This window comes from Oncorhynchus nerka, linkage group LG15, assembly GCF_034236695.1.
Source record: "Oncorhynchus nerka isolate Pitt River linkage group LG15, Oner_Uvic_2.0, whole genome shotgun sequence".
Classification (NCBI taxonomy): Eukaryota; Metazoa; Chordata; class Actinopteri; order Salmoniformes; family Salmonidae; genus Oncorhynchus; species Oncorhynchus nerka.
The window spans coordinates 7,082,037-7,106,885 of record NC_088410.1 but is presented as its reverse complement, the minus strand read 5'-3'; the positions used below and the strand labels follow the sequence as shown (position 1 = coordinate 7,106,885).

Genomic DNA, 24,849 nt, shown 5'->3' with positions numbered 1-24,849 from the left:
ATGGGCTGTGTATTTACATCCAACGGCCACAAAGGGGAGGTATTGGGATCTGAAAAGAAACGTTTGTGGATGACCAAGTCGTCACACTACAATTAGGCCTAGCTGAATGAAATTATGAATACAGTATGTCTTGATAAAAAACACAAATCAATCTATATAGATTGTTCTCATGTATATTTGTGTGTGTTTGTGTCTTAAGTTTTGTCTTATGAATGTTAATAAATACACAGACGACCTTGTTCATTAGTGTGATGATTTTATTGGTTTGTGATGATTAAAGTTAAAACCAAGCAGCTGCAGGGATCATCTCAACAGACAGTAAAGATTCTATTTTGGAATGACTGGACAGCAGAACACCCAGAGGAACAGAATGAGAGTACAGTTCTAGAGAACACCAGGCAGAGTTCTACATTCTAGGAGAATTCCAGCCACCAGCCAGTAGTGTGCAGGATCCAGACATGACATCATGCCATGGATGTAATACCCCCTGGTGTCTAACTTTAACAAGACATGTACCTCTAATGCATCCATAGTATTACTATCTCTCTTTTACCTGGTGGAAATGGGTTTCTGAGTTCTACTCAAACCAAGCATGAGACTGAGACCAGGATTCAATCCCAGCACTTTGTCAGCTATGTGCCATTTTAAAGGTCATTTCTGATTGATCTGACTGAACTGAAGCATTTATCGTGAATGCAGTTCTTATTATCATATTATATTAAGTAGCCTATTGAATCCCAGCCTGAATATTCAGTAGCCTATATCAGGGTCAGGATAAGGCCTGAATATTCAGTAGCCTATAGCAGGGTCAGGATAAGGACTGAATATTCAGTAGCCTATAGCAGGGTCAGGATAAGGACTGAATATTCAGTAGCCTATAGCAGGGTTAGGATAAGGACTAAATATTCAGTAGCCTATAGCAGGGTCAGGATAAGGACTGAATATTCAGTAGCCTATAGCAGGGTTAGGATAAGTCCACCTGGCCATGCTGCTGCTCCAGTTTCAACTGGCCTAGGCCCTAGGACCATGTCCCAGGACTACCTGACATGATGACTCCTTGCTGTCCCCAGTCCACCTGGCCATGCTGCTGCTCCAGTTTCAACTGTTCTGCCTTACTATTATTCAACCATGCTGGTCATTTATGAACATTTGAACATCTTTGGCCACGTTCTGTTATAATCTCCACCGGCACAGCCAGAAGAGGCCTGGCCACCCCACATATGCTAATTCTCTCTTTCTTTCTCTCTCTCGGAGGTGAGCCCTAGGACCGTGCCCCAGGACTACCTGACATGATGACTGTCCCCAGTCCACCTGACTGTGCTGCTGCTCAGTTTCAACTGTTCTGCCTTATTATTAGACCATGCTGGTCATTTATGAACATTTGAACATCTTGGTCATGTTCTGTTATAATCTCTACCCGGCACAGCCAGAAGAGGACTGGCCACCCCACATAGCCTGGTTCCTCTCTAGGTTTCTTCCTAGGTTTTGGCCTTTCTAGGGAGTTTTTCCTCACCGTGCTTTTACACCTGCATTGTTTGCTGTTTGGGGTTTTAGGCTGGGTTTCTGTACGGCACTTTGAGATATCAGCTGATGTACGAAGGGCTATATAAATACATTTGATTTGATTTGATTTGAATAGAGCCTAGAGGGTTAGGATAAGGACTGAATAGATAGATCGACAGATAGATAGATAGATAGATAGATAGATAGATAGATAGATAGATAGATAGATAGATAGATAGAGAGGCTGTTGAACAAAAATGTTTCATGAGCTGAAATAAAAGATTCCAGAAATGTTTATTAGCGGGGGAGTATTTCTGCTTGTAGTGAAGCCCTTTTGTGTGGGGGGGGGGAGGGGGAAGAGAGAGAGAGAGAGGTACTCCAAGGTAGGGTAGGGTGGGGTGCTCCTGCATTTGGTCACGTTGTTGGACTCTTCAGAGTGGTAGCGGTGGTGTTGCTAGGGTTGTTTCTATGGGCCTCCAGCCTCAGTTTGATTGGTCGTTTTGGCATCAGCAGACCCTGGTTGTCCATCTCCAGAGGGATCTATAGAGAATAAAATAACAGAACATAACCCTGGTTGTCCAACATAACCCTGGTTGTCCATCTCCAACAGGATCTATAGAGAACAGACCATGTAAAAACAGGTGCTGACCATGTAAAAACAGGTGGTGACCATGTAAAAACAGGTGGTGACCATGTTAAAACAGGTGCTGACCATGTTAAAACAGGTCCATGTTAAAACAGGTGGTGACCATGTTAAAACAGGTGGTGCCCATGTTAAAACTGGTGGTGACCATGTTAAAACAGGTGGTGACCATGTTAAAACAGGTCTATGTTAAAACAGGTCCATGTTAAAATAGGTCCATGTTAAAATAGGTCCATGTTAAAACAGGTGGTGACCATGTTAAAACAGGTGTTGACCATGTTAAAACAGGCAGTGACCATGTTAAAACAGGCAGTGACCATGTTAAAACAGGTCCATGTTAAAACAGGTCCATGTTAAAACAGGTGGTGACCATGTTAAAACAGGTGGTGACCATGTTAAAACAGGTGGTGACCATGCTGAAACAGGTACTGATGTTTGATGATGTCATATTCTGTCTGCTCAGGTGAGCGTCTCACCTCGGTCTCGTCGCAGACGGAGAAAGTGAAACTCTGGAGGATCTCGACCATGGCCAGTTTGATCATGATCAGGGCGAAGCGCATCCCGATACAGTTCCTGGGCCCCGCCCCAAACGGCATGTACGTGTACGGATCAATAGACTCCTTGCTCTCCTTGCTGAACCTGGACAGGGAGAGGACAGACACATTACACATTGTATTGTAGTTGATTTGAGGTTGTGGTTCAGAAACATTTCACATTGTATTGTAGTTGATTTGTGGTTGTGGTTCAGAAACATTTCACATTGTATTGTAGTTGATTTGTGGTTCAGAAACATTTCACATTGTATGATGATATAATGATGCACTGTAGTTACGTTGTAGTAAAATGTATTAAGGATGATGCGAATCTTCGCAGCTTTTTGTTAAAAATCGCGCAACATTTCAAAGTCCTGCTACTCATGCCAGGAATATAGTATATGCATATGATTAGTATGTGTGGATAGAAAACACTCTGATGTTTCTAAAACTGGTTAAATCACGGCTGTGACTATAACAGAACGTGCGTTTCATCGAAAAGCGCAAGAAAATCTGATCACTGAAAACTGGAACATATATCAATGCGCCACTTGCATGTATTGTTGAATGGAAACCACATTACATGGGGCTTAGATTGCAATTCCTACAGCTTCCACACGATGTCGCCAGTCTTGTCATTTGCCTAGGCTTTGTTTCTTGGTCAAACGAACAAGAGACAGCCCATTTCTTCCGGTCTCCGACAGGATGTTTTGGATGAGAAATATCCGGACATGATTTGAAGACATGGAGCTATTGAATACACATCGCCCGTGATCAATTTGATAGATTATTAACGTTTACTAATACCTAAAGTTGCATTACAAAAGTATTTCGAAGTGTTTTGTGAAAGTTTATCGTCGACTTTTTTAATTTAAAAAAATGACGTTGCGTTTTAAAACGTTGTTTTTTCCTTGATCACACAGTCTTCATAGATCGATATCTAGGCTATATATGGACCGATTTAATCGGAAAAAAAGACCCAATAGTGATGTTTATGGGACATCTATGAGTGCCAACAAAGAAGCTAGTCAAAGGTAATGAATGTTTTATATTTTATTTCTGCGTTTTGGGTAGCGCCGGCTACCGCAAAATCTGTTGTTTAGGTGACGTTGTGGTATTTAGTTAATGATCTTGTGTTTGTATTGTGGTTGTGTTATGGTTATGTTATGGTTGTGTTATGGTTGGATTGTGGTTACGGTGCGGTCCAGTACCTCTCTGGTTTGAACTCATCAGGGTCGGACCAGATCTCTGGGTCACGGTGGAGGGTCCACGTGGGAACCAGGACAATGCAGTCTTTGGGGATGACGATGCCGTTGATCTCCACTGTCCTCTTGGCGACCCTCTCCAGTCGCAGCATGACGGGGTATAGTCTCAGAGACTCGTTCAACACACAGTCCAAATAGTCCATCTGCATCAGAGCTTCGTACTGGATTGGAGCCTGCACCGTGGTTACATACAAATCAGTACCTCACCCCATCTGACACCGGGGATACACACACATCAGTACCTCACCCCATCTGACACCGGGGATACACACACATCAGTACCTCACCCCATCTGACACCGGAAATACACACACATCAGTACCTCACCCCATCTGACACCGGGGATACACACACATCAGTACCTGATCCACATCTGGCACCCACACAGTATCTATCTCCTCCTGCAGTTTGGTCATGGTGTGGGGGTTACCTTGTTGGAGAACACAGTATCTACCTCCTCCTGCAGTTTGGTCATGGTGTGGGGGTTACCTTGTTGGAGAACACAGCATCTATCTCCTCCTGCAGTTTGGTCATGGTGTGGGGGTTACCTTGTTGGGGAACACAGTATCTATCTCCTCCTGCAGTTTGGTCATGGTGTGGGGATTTGTTGCCAGGTTATAGGCCAGGAAACTCATAGTACTGCTGCTGGTCTCGTAGCCGGCGAAGATGAAGATCATGGCTTGAGACAAGATCTCATGATCAGTCAGTCCTGTGGAGGGAGAGAGGGAGCAGAGGAGGGAATAGTTTGTAACAGGTGTGTATTTGTTACAGTAGTTATATAGGTGTGTACGTAACAGTAGATTACAGGTGTGTGTTTGTAACAGGTGTGTGTTTGTAGCTGTAGTTTGTGTGTGTTTGTAACAGGTGTGTGTTTGTAACATTAGTTAAATTAACAGGTGTGTTGTTGTAACAGTAGTTTAAAGGTGTGTGTTTGTAACATTAGTTAATTAAAAACCTCTTAGAGCTCGGGACAATTTTTTCAACATTTTATTAAAAATCGCGCAAAATTCCAAAGTCCTGCTACTCATGCCAGGAATATAGTATATGCATATGATTAGTATGTGTGGATAGAAAACACTCTGAAGTTTCTAAAACTGGTTAAACCATGTCTGTGACTATAACAGGACGTGTTTAACATGCAAACTCCAAGGAAAACTGTTCACCCCCAAAAAGATAAATCCGCCAGTTGGCTGTATTGTCTATGGCCTGCGAAAATATATATCTCTCAGTTTACAAGTCCTACAGCATCCACACGATGTCACCAGTCTTGGCAATTTCCTTGACGTTGTTCCTTGGTCAAACGAAGAAGAGACACTTGATTTAATCCGGTCCACGACAGGAAGTTTTGGAAGAGACAATTATCGACCCTCATTTCAAGACGTTGAGCTATTGAATACACATCGCCCCGCGATCAATTTGATCGATTATTAACGTTTACTAATACCTACATTTGGATTACAAATGTATTTTGAAGTGTTTTGTCCAAGTTTATAGGCAACTTTGTTAATTTTTAAAAATGACGTTGCGTTATCTAAAGAAGTTTTTTCCTGGATCAGACGGGCTACATAAATTGACATTTTGGGTATACATGGACGGATTTAATCGGGAAAAATACCCAATTGTGATGTTTATGGGACATATAGGAGTGCCAACAATGAAGCTCGTCAAAGGTAATGAATGTTTTATATTTTATTTCTGCGTTTTGTGTAGCGCCGGCTATGCTAATTATTTTGTTTACGTCCCCTTCAGGTATTTCGGGGTGTTGCATGCTATCAGCTAATAGCTCCTCATGCTTTCGCCGAAAAGCATTTTAAAAAATGACTTGTTGGCTAGATTCACAACTAGTGTAGCTTTAATTCAGTACCTTGCATGTGTTTTTTAATGAAAGTTTGAGTTTTAGCGAGTACTATTAGCATTTGGCGTCGCGCATTTCCATTTCCTGTTGGCTAGGGGGGACGCAGACGTCTCACTTATCCCTAAGAGGTTTTAAATTAACAGGTGTGTGGTTGTAACAGTAGTTTAAAGGTGTGTGTTTGTAACATTAGTTAAATTAACAGGTGTGTGGTTGTAACAGTAGTTTAAAGGTGTTTGTGTTTGTAACAGGTGTGTAATGTTAGGGCTAGACGTTATATTAACAGGTGTGTAATGTTAGGGCTAGACGTTATATTAACAGGTGTGTAATGTTAGGGCTAGACGTTATATTAACAGGTGTGTAATGTTAGGGCTAGACGTTATATTAACAGGTGTGTGTTTGTAACAGGTGTATAATGCTAGGGCTAGACGTTATATTAACAGGTGTGTGTTTGTAACAGGTGTGTAATGTTAGGGCTAGACGTTATATTAACAGGTGTGTAATGTTAGGGCTAGACGTTATATTAACAGGTGTGTAATGTTAGGGCTAGACGTTATATTAACAGGTGTGTAATGTTAGGGCTAGACGTTATATTAACAGGTGTGTGTTTGTAACAGGTGTGTAATGTTAGGGCTAGACGTTATATTAACAGGTGTGTGTTTGAACCAGGTGTGTAATGTTAGGGCTAGACGTGCCGCTAGCGGGGCGCCTTGACAACATCCTGTGAAATTCCAGAGCGCAAAATTCAAACTACAGTATTTTAAATATCTAACATTCATTAAAATATACGTGCAATACATCAAAATAAAGCTTAACTTCTTGTTAATCCAGCTGCCGTGTCAGATTTCAAAAAGGCTTTACGGCGAAAGCACACCATATGAGTAACTTATGGGCCTGAGTAACAGGCAGTTTACTTTGGGCTCCCTTTTCATCCGGAGGTGGAAATACTGCCCCCTACCCTAGAGAGGTTAAGCATGTCCGAGTTTATGGGCATGAGTAACAGGCAGTTTACTTTGGGCTCCCTTTTCATCCGGAGGTGGAAATACTGCCCCCTACCCAAGAGAGGTTAAGCTGCCCTCATAAATGATACTTTGGATGACTACTGTTGTTTTTCTTCCGGAATCACTCTTTAAATAAACACCCAGAAGACCTTTTGTGGCTCCGCCATATTTGTATTTGATAGAGGTCAGGTTTTTCAATTTAGACTTCTGGCTCTTCTCTACGTGACATTTTTGTAACAGGTGTGTGTTAGTAACAGTAGTTTCCAGGTGTGTGTTTGTAACAGTAGTTTCCAGGTGTGTGTTAGTAACAGTAGTTTACAGGTGTGTGTTTGTAACAGTAGATTACAGGTGTGTGTTAGTAACAGTAGTTTACAGGTGTGTGTTAGTAACAGTAGTTTACAGGTGAGTGTTTGTAACAGTAGATTGCAGGTGTGTGTTTGTAACAGTAGATTACAGGTGTGTGTTAGTAACAATAGTTTCCAGGTGTGTGTTAGTAACAATAGTTTCCAGGTGTGTGTTTGTAACAGTAGTTTACAGGTGTGTGTTAGTAACAGTAGTATACAGGTGTGTGTTTGTAACAGATGTGTGTTTGTAACAGTAGTTTATAGGTGTGTGTTGGTAATTGAAGTTTACAGGTGTGTGTTTGTAACAGATGTGTGTTTGTAACAGTAGTTTATAGGTGTGTGTTGGTAATTGAAGTTTACAGGTGTGTGTTTGTAACAGGTATGTGTTTGTAACATGTGTGTGTTTGTAACAGGTGTGTGTTTGTAACAGGTGTGTGTTTGTAACAGTAGTGTAAAGGTGTGTACTGGTAACAGTAGTTTACAGGTGTGTGTTTGTAACAGGTGTGTGTTTGTAACAGGTGTGTGTTTGTAACAGTAGTTTATAGGTGTGTGTTTGTAACAGGTGTGTGTTTGTAACATGTGTGTGTTTGTAACAGGTGTGTGTTTGTATCAGGTGTGTGTTTGTAACAGTAGTGTAAAGGTGTGTGCTGGTAACAGTAGTTTACAGGTGTGTGTTTGTAACAGGTGTGTGTTTGTAACAGTAGTTTATAGGTGTGTGTTTGTAACAGGTGTGTGTTTGTAACAGTAGTTTATAGGTGTGTGTTTGTAACAGGTGTGTGTTTGTAACAGTAGATTACAGGTGTGTGTTTGTAGCTGTAGTTTACAGGTGTGCGTTTGTAACAGGTGTGTGTTGGTAACAGTAGATTACAGGTGTGTGTTTGTAGCTGTAGATTACAGGTGTGCGTTTGTAACAGGTGTGTGGTTGTAACAGGTGTGTGTTTGTAACAGGTGTGTATTTGTAACAGGTGTGTGTTTGTATCAGTAGTACCTGTTAGAGCTACTAGTTCCCCTTTGGGAACTCCCCCCCCCCCCTGAGCTGTAATGTGGCGCAGGGAACGCAAGAAATAATCCTAAAAATATTTAACCCCCACAGAATCAGAAACAGTAGTTTACAGGTGTGCGTTTGTAACAGTAGTTTCCAGGTGTGTGTTTGTAACAGTAGATTACAGGTGTGTGTTTGTAACAGTAGATATACAGGTGTGTGTTTGTAACAGTAGTTAACAGGTGTTTGTTCGGCAGGTACCTTTAGTCGGTTCCCCTCCTGTCTTCGTGTCATTGCCTTTCTGAGAGTCGATCATCAGTTGTAAGAAATCCACCCGACTCTGCGAGCAGAATGAATTTAGGTCAAATACGTCCAATCACAGCCAACACAAACAGATTTTACTGGATCTGGTCCAATCACAACCAACAGATAGTTGGTTCACCGACTACTTCGCATACAGAGTTCAGTGTGTCAAATCGGAGGGCCTGTTGTCCTTTCCTCTGGCAGTCTCTATGGGGGTACCACAGCGTTCAATTCTTTGGCCAACTCTTTTCTCTGTATATATCAACGATGTCGCTCTTGCTGCGGGTTATTCCCTGATCCACCTCTATGCAGACGACACCATTCTGTATACATCTGGCCCTTCTTTGGACACTGTGTTAACTAACCTCCAAACGAGCTTCAATGCCATACAACATTCCTTCCCTGGCCTCCAACTGCAAATACCAAGGTGTCTGGCTAGACTGTAAACTCTCCTTCCAGACTCAAATCAAACATCTCCAATCCAAAATCAGCTTCCTATTTCGGCAAAAAAGCCTCCTTCATTCACGCCGCCAAACTTACCCTCGTCAAACTGATTATCCTACCGATCCTCGACTTTGGCGATGCCATCTACAAAATAGCTTCCAATACTCTATTCAGCTAATTGGATGTAGTCTATCACAGTGCCATCCGTTTTGTTACCATAGCCCCTTATACCACCCACCACTGCGACCTGTATGCTCTAGTAGGCTGGCCCTCTCTACATATTCATCGCCAGACCCACTGGTTCCAGGTTATCTGTAATTCTATGCTAAGTTAAAGCTCCGCCTTATCTCAGCTCACTGGTCACGATAACAACACCCACTCGTAGCACGCGCTCCAGCAGGTATATCTCTCTCGTCATCCCCAAATTCAACACCAACTTTGGCCGCCTTTCCTTCCAGTTCTCTGCTGCCAGTGACTGGAACGAATTGCAAAAATCACTGAAGCTGGAGACTTACATTTTCCTCACTAACTTTAAACATCAGCAATCTGAGCAGCTAACCGATCGCTGCAGCTGTACATAGTCCATCTGTAAATAGCCCACCTAATCTACCTACCTCATCCCCATATTGTTTTTATTTTTATTTACTTTTCTGCTCTTTTGCATACCAGTATTTCTACTTGCACATCATCATATGCTCATCTATCACTCCAGTGTTAATCTGCTAAATTGTAATACCTCCTCACGCCATTTGCACACACTGTATATAGACTCTCTCTTTTTCTATTGTGTTATTGACTGTACACTTGTTTATTCAATATGTAACTCTGTGTTGTTTTTTGTGTCGCACTGCTTTGCTTTATCTTGGCCAGGTCCCAGTTGTAAATGAGAACTTGTTCTCAACTGGCCTACCTGGTTAAATAAAGGTGAAATAAAAAACATTAAAAAAATAGTAATAAAGACATGCTCCGTTTTTTTGAAAAAAGCAAGTTCTGCAGGTTCTAGTTTTGTCTAATCTGTGGTCCAGTGCTGCAAGGAAAGACCTAGTTAAGCTGCAGCTGGCCCAGAACAAATTCAAGAAAATGTACAGAATTATATAGAGCCCTTGTTGCATGGAACTTCCTTCCATCTCATATTGCTCAAATAAACAGCAAACCTGGTTTCAAAAAAACAGATAAAGCAACACCTACAAAAACATGCAAAACACAATCAGATTCTAACGGATCTGGTCCAATCACAACCAAGACAATCAGATTCTAATGGATCTGGTCCAATCACAACCAAGACAATCAGATTCTAATGGCCTCATCATGTCGACCTTTTGCAACAGCTAATTGTTTTATTTCACTAAGTCAGTCAAGACCAAATTCTCATTTTCAATGACGGAGAACAGTGGGTTAACTGCCTTGTTCAGGTGGAAAAGGACAGATTTTTACCTTGTCAGCTCGGGGACTCGATCTTGCAACCTTTCGGTTTCTAGTCCAACACTCGAACTACTAGGCTACCTGCAGATCTAATGGATCTGCTCCAATCACCACCAAGACAATCAGATTCTAATGGATCCCGTCCAATCACAACCAAGACAATCCGATTCTAATGGATCTGGTCCAATCACAACCAATACAAACAGATTCTACTGGATCTCGTCCAATCACAACCAACACAAACATATTCTAATATGACTGTAGATTTTTTGGGTCCCAATTTGGGTCCCAATAATAGTGTTTTTAAATTCCAACATATGATATCGATATAGACATTCCATATTGGTCCCCATCACAAGTTACATTTCATAGTTTCATAGTTATATAATAAGTAAATACAGAATATTACAGTACAAATACAAATGTACAGATGAAAATATCAACATGATCAAATATACATGTTTACAGTTGAGAACCCGGTGTCACATTCCATATTGGTTCTAGTTCTAGTTACATTTCATAGTTTCATAGTTATATAATAAGTAAATACAGAATATTACAGTACAAATACAAATGTACAGATGAAAATATCAATATAACAATGATATATAAATATAAAACAAGTTTACGGTTGAGTTCCCAGAGTCACGTCCAGATTAAATATAAATATAAAACGTGTTTACAGTTGAGTTCCCAGAGTCACGTCCAGATTAAATATAAATATAAAACAAGTTTACGGTTGAGTTCCCAGAGTCACGTCCAGATTAAATATAAATATAAAACAAGTTTACGGTTGAGTTCCCAGAGTCACGTCCAGATTAAATATAAATATAAAACAAGTTTACGGTTGAGTTCCCAGAGTCACGTCCAGATTAAATATAAATATAAAACAAGTTTACGGTTGAGTTCCCAGAGTCACGTCCAGATTAAATATAAATATAAAACAAGTTTACGGTTGAGTTCCCAGAGTCACGTCCAGATTAAATATAAATATAAAACAAGTTTACGGTTGAGTTCCCAGAGTCACGTCCAGATTAAATATAAATATAAAACAAGTTTACGGTTGAGTTCCCAGAGTCACGTCCAGATTAAATATAAATATAAAACAAGTTTACGGTTGAGTTCCCAGAGTCACGTCCAGATTAAATATAAATATAAAACAAGTTTACGGTTGAGTTCCCAGAGTCACGTCCAGATTAAATATAAATATAAAACGTGTTTACGGTTGAGTTCCCAGAGTCACGTCCAGATTAAATATAAATATAAAACAAGTTTACGGTTGAGTTCCCAGAGTCACGTCCAGATTTGATCTTAGCCAGCGAGGCGTAAAAGAAGTCTGTCACCGCAGACGGGAAGAAAGAAAACTTCATCTTCTCCAAGATAGGACCTATGAAGGGAAACAACACTGGAGAAATAGAGGAGGAGAGGAGGAGGTGAGGACAGGAGAGGAGAGGAGAAGAGAAGAGAAGAGGAGAATAGGAGAGGAGATGAGGAGGAGGGGAGAGGAGGGGAGGATAGGAGAAGAGGAGAGCAGGGGAGGAGAGGAGAGGAGAAGAGAAGAGAAGAGGAGAATAGGAGAGGAGATGAGGAGGAGGGGAGAGGAGGGGAGGATAGGAGAAGAGGAGAGCAGGGGAGGACAGGAGAGGAGAAGAGGAGAGGAGAGGAGAGGAGAGGAGAGGAGAGGAGAGGAGAGGAGAGGAGGAGAAGAGGAGAATAGAGAGCAGGGGAGGACAGGAGAGAAGAAGAGAGGACGGAGGAGAGGGAGAGGAGAGGAGAGGAGAAGAGAAGAGGAGAAGAGGAGAAGAGGAGAGCAGGGGAGGACAGGAGAGAAGAAGAGGAGAGGACGGGAGAGGAGAGGAGAGGACGGGAGAGAGGAGAGGAGAGGAGAGGAGAGGAGAAGAGGAGAAGAGGAGAGCAGGGGAGGACAGGAGAGAAGAAGAGGAGAGGACGGGAGAGGAGAGGAGAGGAGAGGAGAAGAGGAGAGCAGGGGAGGACAGGAGAGAAGAAGAGGAGAGGACGGGAGAGGAGAAGAGGAGAAGAGGAGAGCAGGGGAGGACAGGAGAGAAGAAGAGGAGAGGAGAGGAGAGGAGAAGAGGAGAAGAGGAGAGGAGATGAGGAGGAGGGGAGAGGAGGGGAGGATAGGAGAAGAGGAGAGCAGGGGAGGACAGGAGAGGAGAAGAGGAGAGAAACGTTTTATAGAAATGTGTACAACTGCATATGATTAAAAAGTTCAACTTTGTGTCTGTGTGTCTATGTGTGTGTGGTCTCACCGAATAGGAGCAACAGTGGGTTGAACATGTCAAACTTGGTCATCTTCTTGACGTTGGAGACGAAGGGGTCTGAAGGGTTGTTCAGAGAGTCAATGTCCACACTGAAAGCTGTGCTGGTGACCACGTCCATACTGTAGGGCCCAAAGAACCTGCAACACAACCACAATTACACAACTACTGACCACACAACTACGGACCACAACTATGGACCACAACTACTGACCACACAACTACTGACCACAACTACACAACTACTGACCACACACATAATGACCACAACCACACAACTACTGACCACATCTACTGACCACACACATAATGACCACACATAATGACCACAAATACTGACCACAACCACACAACTACTGACCACATCTACTGACCACAATCACACAACTTCTGACCACCAACCACACAACTACTGACCACAACTACTAACCACACCGCGGCGGCAGGTAGCCTAGTGGTTTGAGCATTGGGCCAAGAATTGAAAGGTTGCTAGATCGAATCCCCAAGATTACAAGGTAAAAATATGTTGTTTTGCTCCTGAACAAGGCAGTTAACCTACTAACCACACACATAATGACCACACAACTACTGACCACAACTACTCACCACAACTACTCACCACAACCACACAACTACTGACCACAACTACTGACCACAACCACACAACTACTGACCACAACCACACAACTACTGACCACAACTACTCACCACAACTAAATCAAATGAAATGTATTTGACACATGCGCCGAATACACCAGGTGTAGAACCGTGAAATACTTACTTACAAGCCCTTAACTGAGAAAGCAATTCAAGAAACAGAGTTAAGAAAATACTTACTGAATAAACTAAAGCAAAAAATACGTAAACAGTTTGGGTGGCCAATTGATTCATTGTTCAGCAGTCTTATGGCTGCTACAGAGCCTGGACTCAAACCAGGATCTCTAGTGGCACAGCTAGCACTGTGATGCTTTAGACCATTGGACTCGAACCAGGAGCTCTAGTGACACAGCTAGCACTGCGGTGCTTTAGACCATTGGACTCGAACCAGGAGCTCTAGTGACACAGCTAGCACTGCGGTGCTTTAGATCATTGGACTCGAACCAGGATCTCTAGTGGCACAGCTAGCACTGTGATGCTTTAGACCATTGGACTCGAACCAGGAGCTCTAGTGGCACAGCTAGCACTGTGATGCTTTAGACCATTGGACTCAAACCAGGATCTCTAGTGGCACAGCTAGCACTGCTTTAGACCATTGGATTCGAACCAGGATCTCTAGTGGCACAGCTAGCACTGTGATGCTTTGGACCATTGGACTCGAACCAGGATCTCTAGTGGCACAGCTAGCACTGCGGTGCTTTAGATCATTGGACTCGAACCAGGAGCTCTAGTGGCACAGCTAGCACTGCGGTGCTTTAGACCATTGGACTCAAACCAGGATCTCTAGTGGCACAGCTAGCACTGCTTTAGACCATTGGATTCGAACCAGGATCTCTAGTGGCACAGCTAGCACTGTGATGCTTTAGACCATTGGACTCAAACCAGGATCTCTAGTGGCACAGCTAGCACTGTGGTGCTTTGGACCATTGCACCACTTGGGAGGCTCTGGGTGACTGGAGTCTTTGACTATTTTTGGGGCCTTCCTCTGACACCGCCTAGTATATAGGTCCTGGATGACACCGCCGAGTTTATAGGTCCTCGATGGCAGGAATTTTGGCCCCAGTGATGTACTGGGCCGTACGCACTACCCTCAGTAGCTCCTTACTGTCAGATAACGAGCAGTTGCCATAGCAGGTGGTGATGCAACCAGTCAGGATGTTCTCGATGGTGCAGCTGTAGAACCTTTTGAGGATCTGGGGACCATTGCCAAATCTTTTCAGTCTCCTGAGGTAAAAAAAAAGCGTTGCTGTGCCCTCCTCACGACTGTCTTGGTGTGTTTGGACCATGTTAGTTTGTTGGTGATGTGGACGCCGAGGAACTTGAAACTCTCAACACACTTCACTACAGCCCTGTCGATGTGAATGGGGGCGTGTTCGGTCCTCCTTTTCCTGTAGTCCACGATCAGCTACTTTGTCTTGCAAACATTGAGGGAGAGGGTGTTGTCTTGGCACCACACTGCCAGGTCTCTGACCTCCTCCCTATTGGCTGTCCAGGATCCACTTGCAGAGGGAGGTGTTTAGTCCTAGCGTTCTTAGCTTAGTGATGAGCTTTGAGGGCACTATGGTGTTGAACGCTGAGCTGTAGTCAATGAACAGCATTTTCACGCATGTGCTCTTTTTGTCCAGGTGGGAAAGGGCCGTGTGGAGTGCAATAGAGATTGCATCATCTGTGGATCAGTTGGGGCGGTATGTGAATTGGAGTGGGTTTAGTGTTTCCGAGATGATGGTGTTGATGTGAGCCACGACCAGCCTTTCAAAGCACTTCATGGTTACCAACGTGAGTGCTATGGATCTGTTGGCGGCTCAATGACGTCTCTCTCTCTCTCTCTATATATATATGTCTATAGATGTCTATAGATGAAATCTTGGTAGATAGTGTCTACAGCTTATGATGAGGTGCTCTACCTCAGGCCAAGAGTGTGCAAAACTGTTATCAAGGCAATGGGTGGCTATGTGTATGTGTGTGTGTGTGTGTGTGTGTGTGGTGTGTGTATTATAATCAAGACTCAGAGTTGTAAGTTGAATAGCCAGAGGTTAGGAATCAGGACTCACTCCTTCACATCGATGGTCTGGTCTTTATCTGCCTGCTTCTTCATTCCATTCAGCAGGTTAGCAGAGTGCTGCTTCATGATACCAAACATCTAGAGGAGAGAGAGAGAGAGAGAGAGGTAGCGGTAGAGAGAGAAGTAGAGAGAGAGAGGTAGAGAGAGACAGAGAGAGAGAGAGAGAGAGAGAGAGGTAGCGGTAGAAAGAGAGGTAGAGAGAGAGAGGTAGAGAGAGAGAGAGAGAGAGAGAGAGAGAGAGAGAGAGAGAGAGAGAGAGAGAGGGGTAGAGAGAGAGAGGTAGAGAGAGAGAGAGAGAGAGAGGGGTAGAGAGAGAGAGGTAGAGAGAGAGAGATGTCTAGATGTTGTCTACCTCACTTGCTTTGGCAATGTTAACACATGTTTCCCATGCCAATAAAGCCCTTGAATTGAATTGAATTGAATTGAGAGAGAGAGAGAGAGAGAGAGAGAGAGAGAGAGAGAGAGAGAGAGAGAGAGAGAGAGAGAGAGAGAGAGAGAGAGTTTTTAGCAGAGTGCTGCCTAATGATTAGGGTTGAATGGCAGTAACCCAGTTACCCAGATTTACGCCAATAACTTCTCCCCTTTCCCAGGATAAAGAACAGAGAGAATTCGGTAACTCCTCTCCTTTCCCAGGATAAAGAACAGAGAGAAATCGGTAACTCCTCCCCTTTCCCAGGATAAAGAACAGAGAGAAACCGGTAACTCCTCCCCTTTCCCAGGATAAATAAAAGAGAGAAACCGGTAACTCCTCCCCTTTCCCAGGATAAAGAACAGAGAGAAACCGGTAACTCCTCCCCTTTCGCAGGATAAATAAAAGAGAGAAACCGGTAACTCCTCCCCTTTCCCAGGATAAAGAACAGAGAGAAAGGAGGAGGAGCCGGTAAGTTATTTATATGAACAGCATGACGTCTCCTTATAAAAAGCTCTTTAGCGTTAAACCATTAAATCTTCGTGAGGAGAAGTGATCTGCATCTAATTCTAGTCCTATATTATGATTCAATCATGTGATTAGAATGAAGAAGATAGGGGGTCCTGGGTGGTGCAGCGGTGAAAACACTGCACCGCCTGGTGTTCGATCCCAAGTCTGGCTCATCCTTGGGAGCAAATCAAAGTCAAATCAAATGTATTTATAAAGCCCTTCTTTCATCAGCTGATATCTCAAAGTGCTGTACAGAAACCCAGCCTAAAACCCCAAACAACAAGCAATGCAGGCGTAGAAGCACGGTGGCTAGGAAAAACTCCCTAGAAAGGCCAAAATCTAGGAAGAAACCTAGAGAGGAACCAGGCTATGAGGGGAGGCCAGTCCTCTTCTGGCTGTGCCAGGTGCAGATTATAACAGAACACGGCCAAGATGTTCAAATGTTCATAGATGACCAGCAGGGTCAAATATTAATAATCACAGTGGTTGTCGAGGGTGCAACAGGTCAGCACCTCAGGAGTAAATGTCAGTTGGCTTTTCATAGCCGATCATTAAGAGTATCTCTACAGCTCCTGCTGTCTCTAGAGAGTTGAAAACAGCAGGTCAGGGACAGGTAGCACGTCCGGTGAACAGGTCAGGGTTCCATAGCCGCAGGCAGAACAGTTGAAACTGGTGGACTGGAGACAGCAAGGAGTCATCAGGCCAGGTAGTCCTGAGGCATTGTCCTAGCAATTTCCAAACGTGTGAAGGTACCACGTTCATCTGTACAAACAATAGCAGCCGTCATACCGCTCAGGAAGGAGACTCGTTCTGTCTCCTAGAGATGAACGCACTTTGGTGCAAAAAGAGCAAATCAATCCCAGAACAACAGCAAAGGACCTTGTGAAGATGCTGGAGGAAACAGGTACAAAAGTATCTATATCCACAGTAAAACGAGTCCTATATCGACATAATCTGAAAGGCCGCTCAGCAAGGAAGAAGCAACTTCTCCAAAGCCGACATAAAAAAGCCTACGGTTTGCAACTGAACATGGGGACAAAGATTGTACTTTTTGGAGAAATGTCCTCTGGTCTGATGAAACAAAAATTTGGCCATAATGACCATCGTTATGTTTGGAGGAAAAATAGGGAGGCTTGCAAGCCGAAGAACACCATCCCAACCGTGAAGCACGGGGGTGGCAGCAACATGTTGTGGGGGTGCAGGCAAGGAGGCCTACAAACCGGACTCCAGCTCTGTCAGGAGGAATGGGCCAATATTCACCCAACTTATTGTGGAAAGCTTGTGGAAGGCTACCCAAAATATTTGACCAAAATATTTGACCCAAGTTAAACAATTTAAAGGCAATGCTACCAAATACTAATTGAGTGTGTGTGAACTTCTGACCTACTGGGAATGTGATGAAAGAAATAAAGCAGAAATAAATAATTCTCTATACTATTATTCTGACATTTCATATTCTTAAAATTAAGTGGTGATCCTAACTGACCCAAGACAGGGAAATTTTACTCAGATTAAATGTCAAGAATTGTGAAAAACTGAGTTTAAATGTATTTGGCAATGTGATGTGATGAAGTTTATAACAAGCTACAATGAGTTTATATAGAATTTATAACAAGTTCTGAGTTTATAACAAGCTATAATGAGTTTATAACAAGCTATAATGAGTTTATATAGTGTTTATAACAAGTTCTGAGTTTATAACAAGCTATAATGAGTTTATATAGAGTTTATAACAAGTTCTGAGTTTATAACAAGCTATAGAGTTTATAGAGTTTATAACAAGTTATGAGTTTATAACAAGCTATAATGAGTTTATATAGAGTTTATAACAAGCTACAATGAGTTTATAAAGAGTTTATAACAAGTTCTGAGTTTATAACAAGCTATAATGAGTTTATATAGAGTTTATAAAAAGTTCTGAGTTTATAACAAGCTATAGAGTTTATAGAGTTTATAACAAGTTATGAGTTTATAACAAGCTATAATGAGTTTATATAGAGTTTATAACAAGCTACAATGAGTTTATAAAGAGTTTATAACAAGTTATGAGTTTATAACAAGCTATAATAAGTTAATGAAGAGTTATAACAAGCTATAGAGTTTATAAAGAGTTTATAACAAGCTATAATGAGTTTATAGAGTTCATAACAAGCTATAATGAGTTTATAACAAGTTGATAAAACACAGAAAGGGAGAGATGGAGGGATGGTTCTACCTCTTTTAGTCGTCCCGAGGTAAAGGAAGGTGAGAGGACACTGCGGATCCGTCTCCACGCATCGTCCTCGGCAACGGACACCGCGTCAAACAGCTCACCATTCAGAAACGCAAAGTTCTAGAACATGGAGGACAGTTGTATTAATTATCAAACAGATCACCATTCAGATGGAAGTTCTAGAACATGGAGGACAGTTGTATTAATTATCAAACAGATCACCATTCAGATGGAAGTTCTAGAACATGGAGGACAGTTGTATTAATTATCAAACAGATCACCATTCAGATGGAAGTTCTAGAACATGGAGGACAGTTGTATTAATTATCAAACAGATCACCATTCAGATGGAAGTTCTAGAACATGGAGGACAGTTGTATTAATTATCAAACAGATCACCATTCAGATGGAAGTTCTAGAACATGGAGGACAGTTGTATTAATTATCAAACAGATCACCATTCAGATGGAAGTTCTAGAACATGGAGGACAGTTGTATTAATTATCAAACAGATCACCATTCAGACAGACGTCCTAAAACATGGAGGACAGTTAACAAATATATGATTTAATAATGCTCATTCTATTTACATAATATTCACACTACTTTGAAATGATGCCACAAATAATATATAAATAATATCAGCAATTAAATTAGGGTTATTATTATTCAGTTTATGTGTGTGTGTGTGTGTGTGTGTGTGTGTGTGTGTGTGTGTGTGTGTGTGTGTGTGTGTGTGTGTGTCTCACTCTGCGGTTGGTGAAGATGTTGTAACACTCTTTAATCAGGACGGTCTTGATCATGCTTTTGTCCATGGTACACAGAACAGGCTGCCTCCCATCATAGATCCTTCACAGAGGAGAAACACACACCTGGCTTTAACCGCTATATATACACCTACATGGTACACAGAACAGACTGCCTCCCATCATAGATCACAGAGGCATTTCGTCGTAACGAGGAGACCGGTCGTCATAAAGAGGCGACCAAGGCGCAGCGTCGTAAGGGAACATAACTCTTTAATTAAAGAGAGAACACTGAACAGAACTAAACTAAACAACAAAACGAACCGTGAAGCAATATGACTCAGAACAGGCAACTAAATATAGAATAACAACCCACAAACTCTCCAAGGAATATGACTAGTGGGAACAGGCAACTAAACATAGAATAACAACCAACAAACTCTCCAAGGAATATGGCTACCTAAATACAAGACCCTGCTAGTTATTAAAGTCCCCCCTTATCTCAGCTCGCTGGTCACCATAGCATCACCCAGCTGTAGCACGCGCTCCAGCAGGTATATCTCTCTGGTCACCCCCAAAACCAATTTTTTCTTTGGCCGTCTTTCTCTGCTGCCAATGACTGGAACTTACTACAAAAATCTCTGAAACTGGAAACACTTATCTCCCTCACTAGCTTTAAGCACCAACTGTCAGAGCAGCGCACAGATTACTGCACCTGTACATAGCCCACCTATAATTTAGCCCAAACAACTACCTCTTTCCCTACTGTATTTATTTATTTATTTTGCTCCTTTGCACCCCATTATTTTTATTTCTACACATTCTTCCACCTCAAATCTACCATTCCAGTGTCTTACTTGTTATATTGTATTTACTTTGCCACCATGGCCTTTTTTTGCCTTTTTTGCCTTTACCTCCCTTATCTCACCTCATTTGCTCACATCGTATATAGACTTGTTTATACTGTATTATTGACTGTATGTTTGTTTTACTCCATGTGTAACTCTGTGTTGTTGTATGTGTCGAACTGCTTTGCTTTATCTTGGCCAGGTCGCAATTGTAAATGAGAACTTGTTCTCAACTTGCCTACCTGGTTAAATAAAGGTGTTCTCAACTTGCCTACCTGGTTAAATAAAGGGGTTCTCAACTTGCCTACCTGGTTAAATAAAGGTGTTCTCAACTTGCCTACCTGGTTAAATAAAGGTGTTCTCAACTTGCCTACCTGGTTAAATAAAGGTGTTCTCAACTTGCCTACCTGGTTAAATAAAGGTGTTCTCAACTTGCCTACCTGGTTAAATAAAGGTGTTCTCAACTTGCCTACCTGGTTAAATAAAGGTGAAATAAAATAAAAATAGGGTCCCCAATCAGAGACAACGATAAACAGCTGATTGAGAACCAATCTCGGCAACCATAGACAAATAAACACCTAGACTAGTTAAACCCCAAGACAATATAAAAACTAAACACACCACCCTGACCTAACCAAATAATAAAGAAAACAAAGAGAACTAAGGTCAGGGCGTGACACTGCCTCTCATCGTACATCTATGGCATTCTGTTAAGTTACAGCCTTATTCTAAAATAGATAAATACAAAACCCTCACAAATCTACACACAATACGCTATGCAATCTGGTTTCAGAGTTGGTCATTGGTGCACCTCAGCCACGCTCAAGGTCCATAAACGACATCATAACCGCCATCGATAAGAGACATTACTGTGCAGCCATGTTCATCGACCTGGCCAAGCCTTTCGACTCTGTCAATCACAGCATTCTTCTTGGCAGACTCGACAGCCTTGGTTTCTCTAATGACTGCCTCGGCTGGTTTACCAACTACTTCTCTGATAGAGTTCAGTTTGTCAAATCGGAGGGCCTGTTTTCCGTACCTCTGACAGTCTCTATGGGTGTGCCACAGGGTTCAATTCTCGGGCCGACTCTCTTTTCTGTAAACATCAATGATGTTACTCTTGCTGCTGGTGATTCTCTGATCCACCTCTATGCAGACGACACCACTTTGTATACTTCTGGCCCCTCTTTGGACACTGTGTTAAATAACCTCCAGACGAGCTTCAATGCCAAACAACTCTCCTTCCGTGGCCTCCAACTGCTCTTAGACGCAAGTAAAACTAAATGCATGCTATTCAATCGATCACTGCCCGCACATGCTCGCCCGTCCAGCATCCCTACTCTGGACGGCTCTGACTTAGATTACGTGGACAACTACAAATACCTGGGTGTCTGGTTAGACTGTAAACTCTCTTTCCAGACTCACATTAAGCATCTCCAATCCAAAATTAAATCTAGAATCGGCTTCCTATATCGCAACAAAGCATCCTTCACTCATGCTGCCAAACATACCCTCATAAAACTGACCATCCTACCGAACCTCGACTTTGGTGATGTCATCTATAAAATAGCCTCCAACACTCTACTCAACAAACTGGATGTCTATCACAGTGCCATCCATTTTGTCACCAAAGCCCCATACACTACCTTCCATTGCGACCTGTACGCTCTCGTTGGTTGGCCCTCGCTTCATACTCGACGCCAAACCCACTGGCTACAGGTTATCTACAAGTCTCTGCTAAATAAAGCCCCGGCTTATCTCAGCTCGCTGGTCACCATAGCAGCACCCACTCGTAGCACGCGCTCCAGCAGGTATATCTCACTGGTCACCCCAAAGCCAATTCCTCCTTTGGTCTACTTTCCTTCCAGTTCTCTGCTGCCCATGACTGGAACGAACTGCAAAAATCTCTGAAGCTAGAGACTCACATCTCCCTCACTAGCTTTAAGCATCAGCTGTCAGAGCAGCTCACAGATCACTGCACCTGTACATAGCCCATCTGTAAACAGCCCATTTATCTACCTACCTCATCCCCATACTGTATGTATTTATTTATTTATCTAGTTCCTTTGCACCCCAGTATCTCTACTTGCACATCCATCTTCTGGCGATCTACCATTCCAGTGTTTAATTGCTATATTGTAATTACTTCGCCACCATGGCCTATTTATTTCCTTAACTTACCTCATTTGCACTCACTGTATATATAGATTTTTTGTTTTCTTTTGTTCTACTGTATTATTGACTGTATGTTTTGTTTATTCCATGTCTAACTCTGTGTTGTTGTATGTGTCAAATTGCTACGCTTTATCTTTGCCAGGTCGCAGTTGCAAATGAGAACTTGTTCTCAACTAGCCTACCTGGTTAAAAATAAAGGTGAAAAAACCAAGACTCTTCCTAGAGCTGGCCACCTGTCCAAACTGAGCAATCGGGGGAAAAGGGCCTGGGTCAGGGAGATAACCTGATGGTCACTCTGACAGAGCTCCAGAGTTCCTCTGTGGAGAACCTTCCAGGAGGAAATGAATTTAATCCAAAATAAAATAAAGCACATAACGGACGGCATAACATACAAACAAACAGAGGGTAATTGGGGAATTGAAACCCGTAGATCGGCGATGGCTCTCGAAGACCAGTGACGTCAACTTCGGCGGAAGTCGTGACACTCAGACCATGAGAAACAAGATTCTCTGGTCTGATGATGAAACCAAGATTAAACTCTTTGGCCTGAATGAAAAGTGTCACGTCTGGAGGAAACTTGGCACCATTCCTACGGTGAAGCATGGTGGTGGCAGCATCATGCTGTGGGGAGGTTTTTCAGCTGCAGGGACTGGGAGACCAGTCAGGATCAAAGAAAAAATGAACGGAGAAAAGTACAGAGAGATCCTTGATGAAAACCTGCTTAAGAGCGCTCAGGATCTCAGACTGGAGTGAAGGTTCACCTTCCAACAGGACAACAACCCTAAGCACACAGACAAGACAACACAGGAGTGGCTTTGGGACAGTTCTCTGAATGTCATTGAGTGGCCCAGCCAGAGACCGGATCTGCAGAGAAGAATTGGAGAAACTCCCCAAATATAGGTGTGCCAAGCTTGTAGCATCATACCCAAGAAGACGCGAGGCTGTAATTGCTGCCAAAAGTGCTTCAGCAAAGTTCTGAGTAAAGGGACTGAATACTTACGTAAATGTGATATTTAATTTGTTTTGTTTTCATACATTTGCAAAACTTTAAAAAACAAACAGGTTTTGCTTTCTCATTATGGGGAATTGTGTGAGTAGATTGATGAGGAACAAAACGATTAAATCCATTTTAGAACAAGGCTGTAATGTAACAAAATGTGGAAAAAGTGAAGGGTCTGGATACACCTACAATCCTACATGATACACAGAACAGACTTCCTCCCATCATAGAACCTTCACAGAGGAGAAACACAGACACACATTTAACCACCTCATATAAAACTACAAAGAAAACATTAGTCGGGTTGTTGTTGATATTATTAATACTATTCCTCATGGTCACATGACAGCTCCAGCAGGTGATGAAAGGAAAGAGCATAGTACAGTTGTAAGTCATCCTAGTACGGTACAGTCAACTGAACTCACCCCCAGATTCTCCCGTACTTCTGAAAGCACTCTGTGTCAAAGTTAGTGAAACCCTGCAGAGAGACAGAGAGAGAGAGAGAGAGAGAGAGAGAGAGAGAGAGAGAGTGAATGAGAGAAAGAGGTAGAGAGAGAGAGAGATGGAATGAGAGCGAGCGAGATTTTAAAAAAAAACATGCCCTAGGAGGTCACGTAGGTGTGTCCTACAGCTGAACAGAGAACACACTTGAAACAGGTGAGAGTTGAGGAGGGTTTGTTATTTTCTATGGTCCCCAGGGTCAAGGAACACAACTTCTAGACTGATCAAGTCTCATATTACCTTGTATTTATCTATTGTTAAAACAACCGGCTAGTCCTCTTTTTCCTTCTCAACGTATTGTTTTACATGGGGGGAAATAACACTGTTGTTTAAAAGATGAGAGATGTTTATTCTGAATGGGTACTAACCTTTCTGTACTCCATCATTGTGCCAAAGTAAGGTAGGGGTTTGGGACCAGGGATACCCATCTTAGTGAATACACCATAGGGCCAGTACCCATACCTGTACACACACACACACACACACACACACACACACACACACACACACACACACACACACACACACACACACACACACACACACACACACACACACACACGTTAACTATCAGTATGTTCTAGAGAACTATACAATATATATACATCTTATCTTGCATTGTTGGAACTGGACCCCTAACTAAGCATTTCACTGTTAGTCTACACCGGTTAACTACGATAAATGTGACAAATAACATTTGATTTGATGTAAGTCCTTACACTACAATGAGGGTGATGAGGAGGGCCAGGAGGGTCCAGGTCTCAGCTGAGAAGTATGGCAGAAAACTCATCATCTTTCCCCTGCTGCTTCCGAAAACAAAGGCTCCGTTTCCTCTCAGGTTCGTTCGAGTTCACTTCTCCGATGGTCTGACAGATTTTGAGTTGGGGTTTTTCTGTCCGGTTTTAGTGTGGTTCTTCTGTGACGCGGCAGATCTCGCCTACCGACCGCTGCTCTTCTCAGTACTCTGTTAGAGACCGTGCAAGTTGTTGTTAACAAGTTGTTATTGTATCCCGTCGGAAAAGCACCTGTGTGATGCTAGCTACAATAAGGATGAGCCACAATGGAACCGTTGCTCTTCTCCGTACTCTGTTAGAGACCGTGCAAGTTGTTGTTAACAAGTTGTTATTGTATCCCGTCGGAAAAGCACCTGTGTGATGC

The 24,849-nt window shown here is 42.6% G+C and overlaps 1 protein-coding gene across 1 annotated transcript; it reads right to left on the bottom strand.

The window, feature by feature from the left end:
- Window positions 1–1,671: 1,671 nt before the first annotated feature.
- Window positions 1,672–24,849, bottom strand: LOC115127139 (cytochrome P450 3A27). Its single transcript, XM_065002222.1, has 13 exons — window positions 24,411–24,849; window positions 24,060–24,153; window positions 23,616–23,668; window positions 19,171–19,270; window positions 18,425–18,541; window positions 15,280–15,368; window positions 12,563–12,711; window positions 11,570–11,697; window positions 8,385–8,463; window positions 4,493–4,653; window positions 3,891–4,117; window positions 2,623–2,785; window positions 1,672–2,043 (listed from the first exon to the last, which is right to left on the bottom strand). The coding sequence occupies exons 1-13, from the start codon at window positions 24,482–24,484 to the stop codon at window positions 1,918–1,920; spliced, it is 1,560 nt and encodes a 519-aa protein (XP_064858294.1). The 5' UTR covers window positions 24,485–24,849; the 3' UTR covers window positions 1,672–1,917.

Coding starts and splice junctions, on each gene's coding strand:
- LOC115127139 (XM_065002222.1), bottom strand. CDS start 24,484: ATGATGAGTTTTCTGCCATACTTCTCAGCTGAGACCTGGACCCTCCTG. Junction 18,542..19,170: donor ACATCTTCACCAACCGCAGA/GTGAGACACACA, acceptor TCCATGTTCTAG/AACTTTGCGTTTCTGAATGG. Junction 15,369..18,424: donor CCTCGGGACGACTAAAAGAG/GTAGAACCATCC, acceptor TCTCTCCTCTAG/ATGTTTGGTATCATGAAGCA.